This window comes from Quercus lobata, chromosome 6, assembly GCF_001633185.2.
Source record: "Quercus lobata isolate SW786 chromosome 6, ValleyOak3.0 Primary Assembly, whole genome shotgun sequence".
NCBI classification, from domain to species: domain Eukaryota; kingdom Viridiplantae; phylum Streptophyta; class Magnoliopsida; order Fagales; family Fagaceae; genus Quercus; species Quercus lobata.
This window is the reverse complement of record NC_044909.1, coordinates 49731652-49742285: the sequence shown is the minus strand read 5'-3', so window position 1 is coordinate 49742285 and position 10634 is coordinate 49731652. Positions and strand designations below refer to the sequence as shown.

Here is a 10634-nt window from a genome sequence, read left to right as displayed (position 1 = left end):
TTTTGGAGCGGGTAATTAGCTTTTCAACTAGGATGCACAATCAAGGACAATGATTTGAATACGGGTATGACACAATGATATGAGTCATTTTTGAAAAATTGTAACATAAAACAGATATACAACACGAGTATGACACAAATATGACAGGGGTACGGCATTTTAATGAAATGCCAATACTTCCTAACTTTCAACTTTGTCGTTGCCACGTATGATGTGCATCAACAAAAATAAATTTTACTAATTAACAACTCCTGGTAAGACTTTAAACAATTCAAACAGAGTTAAGTATTAAAAGTTCATGTTTGTTAATCTAATTTTATGAACACAAATCAAGCTCAAACTCATTACCAAACAATATTACATATTCAAGCATAGTTCATTTTTCTTATCGAACAGGTTTGAGCTTGTTTAAAAACTTTTTATTTTTATTTTTTTGTGTTAGAAGCAGTGCCTTACAATCCAATTGGTATGACATTTTTTTTAATTAATAAAAGTGTTTTATTTTCTAACATTATTTATGTATGATCTTTTTGAAAATTAGATGTAGTTCATGAGATGTAGTTCATGAGATACATTGCATGTGATTTAGGCATGAAAATGAGATTTGCATACAAATTAAATCACAAGTTCGCTCTAAACTCACTTATTGGACTTGCAGGCCGAAAATTGGCTGCACTCAGGTGCTTTGGGGAGCGTATCAACAGGCCCAAGTTCTAGACTTATAGTCATCTAGAGATACCCATAGGCCTATAAATATGGCCCAAAAACGTACGCTATGCTAATCTAGCCTGCATTTTCTAGCTAATTCTGGTTCTGGGCCAGCCATTAAGAATTGGTTTAACTTTGATATTTCAAAATTTGCTATGCCCGAATAGATAATATATTGCAATGGTTATTCACTTATTCACGTTAAATAGTTTTTTCTTTTTTCTTTTTTCTTTTTTCTTTTTTGAGAATCAAAATAGGAATTCTTTGATTGCATTTCATTATAAAGAATAACTATTTTCCTCTTAAAGGTTTGTAATATTACCAAGGATCAAGATGATTTACTACGAATCCTTAATTTAGTTTAAGTATATTCAAATTAAAAACTATTGAATTTGATAGTATAAGATTTTCTCCCCTTTGTCTAACCACATGACATTTTTCACAATAAATTCATCCAATATGTTTCCTAGTCGACCTTTTGCCATCAGTACTCATGGTACTCTTTCATCAAAAAAAAAAAAAAAAGTACTCATGGTACTCTCTGACCTTTTGCCATATCTATTCTCCACATTGGTACTCTCCGATAGTCTATTTCATTCTTGCGGATCTTTCAACGCTCCTATTTAAACAATTGGTTCACGGATTTTTCATGCATCGTCCATATTCTTTAAAAAATATATATATATTGAAAATTTAGAAATAAAAAATACCTATGGATTCTACTATGAAAACTTCAATTCCCAAAAAATGTCATAAGAATCACCAAGGTTTTTTTTGGTAAATAATTTAATTGTTTATATTGAAATAAAAATTAACTTTTGTCCCAAAAAATGTCATAAGAATCTCCAAGTTTTTTTTTTTTTTCGCAAATAATTTGATTGTTTATATGGAAATGGAAATTAACTTTTGTACAAGTTTGATACTTGATTTTATTTTTATTTTTGGAAATATATTATCTATTCTATTAATTTCCATATTATCTATTATCATACTGTGGGAGCCATGCCCCATGCACCACCGCCCAACTTATTACTCAAATTGGCGAAAATACACTTTTGGTCCCTACATTTTGGGCCAATTCTTATTTTGATTCCTAAATTGATTTTGCTACTAATGTAGTCCCTAAAAAAAGAAAATCGATTCTATTTTGGTCCTTGCTATCAACCCACTAATGAAAACCTCCTACGTGGCATACGGAGTGCCCTATGTGGCCATTAAAATATTATTAAAAAAATTATTTGACATTTCTGAATGCCACATTAGCATTTTAATTTTAAAAAAAAAGCCACATTAGAAAATTTATTAAAAAAATAAATTAAATTAAAAAACCTTAAATCTAATTTAATTAAAATTATTTCTTAAAAAAAAATCATTATCTTTTTAATTCTTTTTCTTTTTCTTTAACCATAATTCTTTTTTCTTTTTCTTTAACCTCATCAGTTATCAGATTTTGAAACATCTCTAAACTTTCCCTATCTCCAATTCTCTCTCTCTCTCTCTTCACCCTCGACGAAATCTCTCTCAGACCCAAACTCTCTCTAATCTCAAAATCTCATCTCTGTCGTCGTTGAACTCGTTCAAGACTCAGTGATGAGTCGCTGCTGCCGTCAAAGAAAGAAAACCCATCGACCCATCGAACCCATTGAGAAGGTCCGCCTCAAATCTGACGATAACTCACCATAGTCGCAGATTCGGTAGTTTTGTTTCTATGTAGTTATGGCTATGTTGTACGAAACCCTTGTCACCGATTTAGTACTGGAGCCCGGATCAATGGTTGTGAAGTCGAGCTCAGTGGTTCTCACACCTCTTTCTACCTCACTGTCTCTCTTTTCCTCTCTTTAAGGTTGATTTGGAAGTTTTTAGCTTAGGATTTTTGTAGATTTGATGTTAAGGCTTTGTTGGTTGTTGGGAAATTTTGTAAGATTTGATTTGGTGGTGTTGCATTACTAGTTGTTGGGTTTTTATTCTTTTGCTTAGATTTGATGTTCATGTTCTTTGATTCGATGGTGGTGATTTTGGGGTTTTTGTTTGTTTTTTCTGTGGGTTTTTCTGTGTTTGTTTGCCAATAGAATTTATGGGTTTGAAGGCTAAGGTTTGCTTTGCTAGAGATTGATTATAGGGAAGAACACTGGGGAAGAACACGAAGAACATGAACATGTTCTTCTAAAAAAATAATGAAAGCAATAAAAATAAAAGACAAGAAATACGTTTAATTAATTTATTTTGTTTTGATGTGTTTGGTTATAAAGAAAGTACAAGAAAGACAAAGAAAATTATAAGAAAATAATGATAAATTTGCTAAGAATATGAATCATAGATACTGGAACAAAAACATCATTTTAATTAAAAGAAAGTTAAATTTTTGTTTGAAAAAAAAGTAAATTTTTTTAATTAAATTAAAATTAAAATTGAGGAATTAAAATTTTTATAATTTAAATGCTGAAGTGGCATTTAAAAAATACCAAATAATTTTTTTAATAATATTTTAATAGCCACGTCAGCGTCACATTAGCAAGCAGGGCACTCCATTTGCCACGTAGAAGGTTTCTGTTAGTGGGTTGACGGCAAAGACCAAAATAGAATTGATTTTCTTTTTTTAGGGATTACATTTGTAGTAAAATTAATTTAGAAACCAAAATGAAAATTGGCCCAAAATGTATAGACAAAAGTGTATTTTCGCGTACTCAAATTAGCAAAACAAACTCTAATTAAATGCTGACTGCTTTATGAGCTTCATTCCGCTCCGTTTAACCCATAAGGCTTTCTGGCCATTGGCCCAGTAACAAATATCAGCAAACTCCAAAATTGTTTATTAATTTTTTTTAATCACTTATCCAAGAAAAAATACATTAGGTATATATCTTACCTATTTTGTTCAATTCCCAGTCTACTCCAGCCCCAAATTCTGCAATATAAATTGATCAAAAGTCCAAGGTTCTCTGAGAAAATATAAAATTTTTCCTATTTCATTTTTTTTTGGCACAAAAGTTATGTGCCTTCAGCTCCTCTATCTACCAATCAAACTACATATGGACTCCACAAAGAGATGTAAATGAAACCTTTATGTACAATTCAGTAACAATTGGATATGCCAAATGTTTGCTTCTTCTGGATGCTATAGTTCTATTCTTCTCAATGAGATTTACTTGTTAGTTAGTAGGGTTAACACGTGGTCATTGGCTCTATTACGGAACTACATGCTATACTTTGATTCTAATCTATATAGACCCGTTGGAGCGGATGTTATAAGTGAAAACTATCTCTTAAAAAAAATCTATATTGACTAGTCCTCTCTCTCAATTGGGAACAATACTGAAGAATACCATTTCAACTAAGTACATAATATTATTAAACAATTCAATTATGCTAACTACATTATCTATTGATATATATATATATATATATATATAGAGAGAGAGAGAGAGAGAGAGAGAGAGAGAGAGAGAGAGAGAACTTTGAGTTAGGGGGGACGGTTTTACTATTGGTTGTGTGCAACAGTTTCAACCTTTAATTCTACTACTACTTAGCTGTTAAGATTTTTTTTTTTTTTTTTTTTTTTTTTGGTATGGGGAAGAGCAAAATTATTTTTGCTTAGAATTTTTTTAAAGGGCAGGATTGTTTATTTTGGATAAAATTGATTAATTGAGCTTTTTTTTTTTTTTTTTTTTTTTTTTAGTTTTACTATTGATAATTTTTGTTGTTGAGCTATTTTTTTTAGCTTGTATGTTTTGTTTTAGATTTTAGATCTATAAATTTTTTTATAGTCACTAAAATGAGAAAAATGCTAGAGCTATAAACTTTTTTATAAATTACTGATGTGATAAAGAGATGTGAGATTGTGACCGGAACGGGGAAAAAAAGAGAGGTGAGAGTGGAGAATGACTGGAACGGAGGAAAAAAAGAAAGAGAAAAAATAAATAAATATTATTTTAATGAGAGGGAGAATAAAAAATATTATTTGATTTTAGTAAAATTTTTACCTATACCACCATCAATTTAGCTCACTTTTTGTATATTGTGGTGCTAAAAATAGCAATTTAGTTTTTTAGCACCACTAATACTAATGCTCTGAGAGGGTAGAGTTTCCACTTTCCATTATGAGTCTCCTCTCTAAAAGGACAACATGACTTTACTGATGAAACTCTTTAAATGAAAAGGAAAAAGAGACAAGTTGACTCAACAAGTCACTATTTTTAATGTGATTTATTAAACCACTTGTTCTTTTCATCATTATTCAATATGAGACTTCACTTACACATATATATTCAACATAAAAAATCTCCAAACTAAGTAAATTCAATCTCAAAATAAAGCACAAATTTATTCATCTAATCTTAAAAATATCCAAATGATTTAAACATATACGAAAATCTTAGATAACTCCTCACAAAACAGTCTTTTAAATCAAAACTTAAAATCCTAACATATAACAAACTTCTTCAAGAACAACTAGGTGGTTAAAATCTCAATAGTTACGATCACGTTCTAGCACGCACTTGTCCCTATGAACGTGAGCAGCTTATCTAGAAAAATATAGGGACAACGAGAATGACCTAAAATCTCTATGAGATTTAGCTAAAATCACTTGGTTCAATTTCGATTTTCTAGCAATCACTTCCTCACTCAAGTTTTTTCTCTGCTTTTGCTCTTTACCCTCTTTGTTCAACGGCTCCCAAATTGATTTATGAACAAGCCCCAAGTGAAACACAAATTTTAATAATTTGCTTCTCACTTTTGTCTACTCTATTATGGCTGTGAATATCGACAACGAATAAAGGAGAGAAAAAAAAAAAGGTCTTAAATTGAAACGAATTCGTAAAGTTGGTGCTTTAATCTATAGAATTGGCATAGAAGGAGCAAAACAGTAAAGTTTTGTTTCCTCCTATAGGTGTTACTGTGACCGGGTCAAAAAATATTCTAGTGATGACTACTCTCGCTCACAATGTACATTTTTCTCAGCCTTTTGTAGCCACTCTTGGCGTGGCTTCTACGTTCACAATTTTGAGGAGCTTGTTAAATTTTCTAAATTGTAGTGTGAATTTTCTTCTACACTGTAATTTGCTGTTTCTTTTTATGAAAATATTTGTCATGAAATGTAATTTACGCATTACTGGAATATATATTAACTATGTGCTTGTAGCTTGTAGACAATGCTTTGAAATTTGCATTAGAGAGTTTGGCATTGAAACGTGGAACTATTAGGCCTTAGGCTTTTGTGGAAACTTTCTTGTTGAAGGCACTGAGATGAATAGTACCTGGTGGCAATCAAATGAATACTGTTGTTGCAGTAGATGAAGCTGTTAGGTACCCCAAGTAAAGAAGCTAGCAGTGATAACAATTTAATCAATTTAGTTAGGCATAGAGGACGTTATTAAAGAATTATTGTGGAAATAAAAAGTCACACATTTGCAATCCTGGGAAAATACAACTTATCAGCATCCTGGTGGTGTAGAAAGGACAACAATGGTATGAGGTATAAATATAGAAATATACAACAAAATCATTATTCATTAGTCCACCCTTTTTAGGTAATTGGTCAGTGCTAGTGTTGTCTTCCCGGTATGGATGGCTTTGTCTACTGCACCTACTGAAGATGGGTCACCAAAGACCTGCAATTAGAAATTAGAGCAGGAAGGAAGCTATTATAAGAGCCTTGATTAGTTATAAAATCAATAACAGCTTTGCAATCAATTATGATCTCTAAAGTTCGTTTTTTCTTTTTCTTTTTTTTTTTCTTTTTTTTTTTGATAAGATGATTTCTAAACTTTAGATGTGAAGGGTAATAGCAATGCCTAAAGTTTGGGTTGGACACATGAAGCGGCACCGACAATTTTTTTATAGGCTTTATTATGCTTTCATGTTGCGATTTGAAGTATATTTAAAACCTACTAGCAGTACTAATGGTTGGTACAGCTTCCTTTGTGTCTACAACAATGTAATCATGTAATTGATGGCATAATCCATTTTGCTATAATATATTTAGATAGCATCCAAAAGAAAATAGATTACTCACCTTATCTAAACTTTTTCTAATTTTTGTCTACCAAATATATTTCTTGATTCATCAACTCCCACATTGAAATTTCATAAAACGGCTTGAGGAGTGGTGGCTTCCGAACAAGGATTTCTTGTGAGACATGTTTCATTGTAGGGCGAGATTTAGGATAGGAACGTAGGCAAGCCAATGCTAGTGTCACAACTAAAACCACATTTTGAGCAATTGTTTGGTTAATATGAGGTGAAAGGCGTGGATCTAAGACATCTTTCAGCATGATATGACGAGCAGATGACGATGCTAATGAGGATATAAGCTCTCCCGGATGCCTTCCCATTATTATTTCAAGCACCACTACACCAAAGCTATAGACATCACATTTTTCGTTCACAACCATGGTGTAGGCAAGTTCTAAAACATAACACAAAAAAGTGTGAGCACAACTAAAAGACTCAGAGAAAGAAACATGTTAGATATATCCTCCTATACTAGGACAATTATGTAGCCACTTTGGCACATATCATCAATTTAATCTTTCTAATATATATGTGAACATATGATCAATCATTAATCTCATGTTTCCTAAAAAGTGTGTTTGTGTATGTAGTAGCTAAATATTTACCTGGTGCAATATATCCGCAGGTGCCAGCAAGTGTGGTAAATTTGGAGGAATCAGGATTTAGGGGTCTAGCAATGCCAAAATCTGCAACAATAGCCTCAAATTCTGAGTTCAATAAAATGTTGCTTGTGGTCAAGTCTCGATGGACAATTGTTGGAATGCAATCATGATGCAAGTATGATAAAGCATTTGCTATTCCTTTAATGATATTCACCCGCTTCTTCCAATTCAATTCCTTAGCTTCAACATCATTGCTTATGGCATAAAATAAGCTTCCTCTTTCAATGTATTCATAAACCAAAAACATGCATCGGTTGTGTAGACAAAACCCATAAAGCTTCACGATATTTCGATGACGAACTTCAGACAAGACTTTGGCTTCATTCCTAAAACTCTTGTCAAAAGCCGGCTCCTGAGATTCTAAACGATGAAGTTTTTTAAGGGCAATCACTTTTCCACTTGGTAGTGTTGCTTTGTAAACACTGCCGTAACCACCAGTTCCAATGCAATATCTGATATCAAAGTCCTCTGTTGCTGTAATGATGTCTTCGAATGCAATATTTCCATCATAATTCCATATTGAGAATAAATTTCCATTCCTCGTTGCTTTACACTCATTTTGATCATTCCTAATTACCTTTCGGCGAGAGAGGAACACAATTCCAACTCCAAGTAATAAGAAGCTGAGGATAACCGGGGCAAGAATAATGATCTTAATCAATTTTGAGAATTTCTTAATCCTTGTGGAGAAATGAGATATTCCTGAGATGTGGTCATTGCATAAATTCTTGTTGCCCATAACTGACTTGAGTGTATTATTTCTCCAAAAACCATGTGGGATTGGACCTTCAAAGCAGTTGTAAGACAAATTGATTTGGCATTGGAAAGCAAGTGTGCTAGGAATGTGCCCAGTAAGAGTATTAGAGCTGAGATCCAGGTGTCGTAAGTTTTTGAAGTGCGCAAGTTCATCAAGAGGTATGTTTCCACTAAACAAGTTATGACTAAGGTCAACAATAGTCAGGTTATATAAGTATATAACTTCAGGAGGAATGGATCCGCTCAGATTGTTGTGGGAGAGGTCTAGAACAGAAAGATTAATGAGATTATAAATATCAGAAACTATCTCACCAGAAAGTTTGTTCAAGGAAAGATTAAGATATTCCAATCGGATTAATTGAGTTAACTCATGTGGAATGATTCCAGATATGTAGTTATTTGATAGATCCAACTTTTGCATAAATTGCAAATCTCCCATTGTTGGATTTATGGAACCATTTATTTGATTTGAATGAATATCCAAATATCTTAAATTGGTTAAATGACCCACATATGGAGGAATTTTACCAACAAGATTGTTGACACTAAGATTTAAAAAATCCAATTTGGTCAAGTTCCCCAGAGTTGAAGGTATTAAACCAGTAAGGCTATTATTATGGAGATCCAAGTGCCTCAACTTTCTCATGTTTCCTATTTCTAGGGGAATGGAGCCATTGATTTGGTTGGAACCAAGAGAGAGAAGGGTCAAGTTTGTCAAACAACCCAAAGTATGAGGAAGTGGACCAATGAGCAAGTTATGAGAAAGGTTTAGAGAAACCACATTTTTCAGGTTTCCAATTTTTGAAGAAATAGGACCAAAAAGATTGTTATTATCAAAATGCAGAGCCATCAAATTCGTCAGATTATATACTTCAGAAGGGATAGTACCGTTGATTTGATTTGAATGTAAATCAAGATGAGTGAGACAAGTCAAAAGACCAAGAGTTGAAGGAATTTTACCAGTAAGGCAATTATTATGGAGATTCAAGTGCCTCAACTTTCTCATGTTTCCTATTTCTAGTGGAATGGAGCCATTGATTTGGTTGGAATCAAGAGAGAGAAGAGTCAAGTTTGTCAAACAACCCAAAGTATGAGGAAGTGGACCAATGAGCAAGTTCCGAGAAAGGCTTAGAGAAACCACATTTTTCAGGTTTCCAATTTTTGAAGAAATAGGACCAGAAAGATTGTTTTCATCAAAATGCAAAGCCATCAAATTCTTTAGATTATATATTTCAGAAGGGATAGTGCCGCTGATTTGATTTGAATGTAAATCAAGATGAGTGAGACAAGTCAAATTCCCCAGAGTTGAAGGTATTTTACCGGTAAGGTGATTATTATGGAGATACAAGTGCCTCAACTTTCTCATGTTTCCTATTTCTAGGGGAATGGAGCCATTGATTTGGTTGGAATCAAGAGAGAGAAGGGTCAAGTTTGTCAAACAACCCAGAGTATGAGGAAGTGGACCAATGAGCAAGTTATGAGAAAAGTTTAGAGAAACCACATTTTTCAGGTTTCCTATTTTTGAAGAAATAGGACCAAAAAGACTGTTATCATCAAAATGCAGAGCCTTCAAATTCTTCAGATTATATATTTCAAAAGGGATAGTACCGTTGATTTGATTTGAATGTAAATCAAGATGAGTGAGACAAGTCAAAAGACCAAGAGTTGAAGGGATCGTACCATTGAAGTAATTTCCACCCAGGTATAATTCAACAAGACTTCTCAGGTTTCCCAATTCTAAGGGAATTGGACCGCTCATTTCATTGAAAGAAATATCAAGCTTCTCTAATTGAGTGAGTTTTGCGAGTGAGAGAGGTAGTTCACCTGAAAGAGAATTCCGAGATAAGTTAAGGTGAGTGAGTTTAGAAACACTACCAATCTCTGGTGGGATGTCCCCATATAGCCACACTCCTACTAGCTTGAATCGGACCAAATTTGGGAATGAAGAGAAGTTGAAATCGCTTAATGGCCCATAGTATTCTCTTTTGTTTATGTTGATCTCTATCACGCTTCCACCATGATTGCAAACGATACCGTCCCACTTGCAAGGACTTGAGGTTATTTTTTCATGCCACCTCTGAGTCTGGTTCAGAGCCTTTGATTCCTGGGCTAGTGACGATGATTGAGGTTTTGCAACAGTAGTACTCGCATGGTTTATGATTATGATAGTAGTAATCCAAACAAATATAACAAGGGAAATGGAAACAGAGGATGGCATGTTTAGTGGATGATTGATGATTGTTTTGGTTCAATACAGTTTTACTAAGCAAAACAAGTACAGATTCTGATGCAAGGAAGACAATCTCGTACCGTACCAGCTAGTATTTACCGTGCCGGAACCTTCGCCGGGACAGAAACGCTAGCATTTCGTAGCGGTTTAAATACCGGATGTACCGGAGCTGTTTCGGCCATACCGCGATATATACCGGATTCCGGCCGGTTAATGGATACCGGACCGGTACAAAATTACACAAAATGCTTCTTTCCCTCCCCTCA

At 33.5% G+C, this 10634-nt stretch overlaps 1 protein-coding gene across 1 annotated transcript; it reads right to left on the bottom strand.

Annotated features, from left to right (window-relative positions):
- Positions 1 to 6087: 6087 nt before the first annotated feature.
- LOC115950429 (MDIS1-interacting receptor like kinase 2-like) lies at positions 6088 to 10356 on the bottom strand. The gene is made up of 4 exons (XM_031067627.1): positions 9243 to 10356; positions 7326 to 9170; positions 6722 to 7114; positions 6088 to 6317 (listed from the first exon to the last, which is right to left on the bottom strand). Exons 1-3 carry the CDS (start codon positions 10354 to 10356, stop codon positions 6738 to 6740), a joined length of 3336 nt encoding a protein of 1111 aa, XP_030923487.1. The 3' UTR covers positions 6088 to 6317; positions 6722 to 6737.
- Between the last annotated feature and the right edge of the window lie 278 nt (positions 10357 to 10634).

Bases quoted from the DNA above. Each gene is read 5' to 3' on its own strand.
- LOC115950429 (XM_031067627.1), bottom strand. From the start codon at position 10,356: ATGCCATCCTCTGTTTCCATTTCCCTTGTTATATTTGTTTGGATTACT. The intron at 9,171-9,242 runs GTCCACTTCCTC...ACCAAATCAATG, and splicing joins TTCTCGGAACTTGCTCATTG to GCTCCATTCCACTAGAAATA. The intron at 7,115-7,325 runs GTAAATATTTAG...GTTATGTTTTAG, and splicing joins CTGCGGATATATTGCACCAG to AACTTGCCTACACCATGGTT.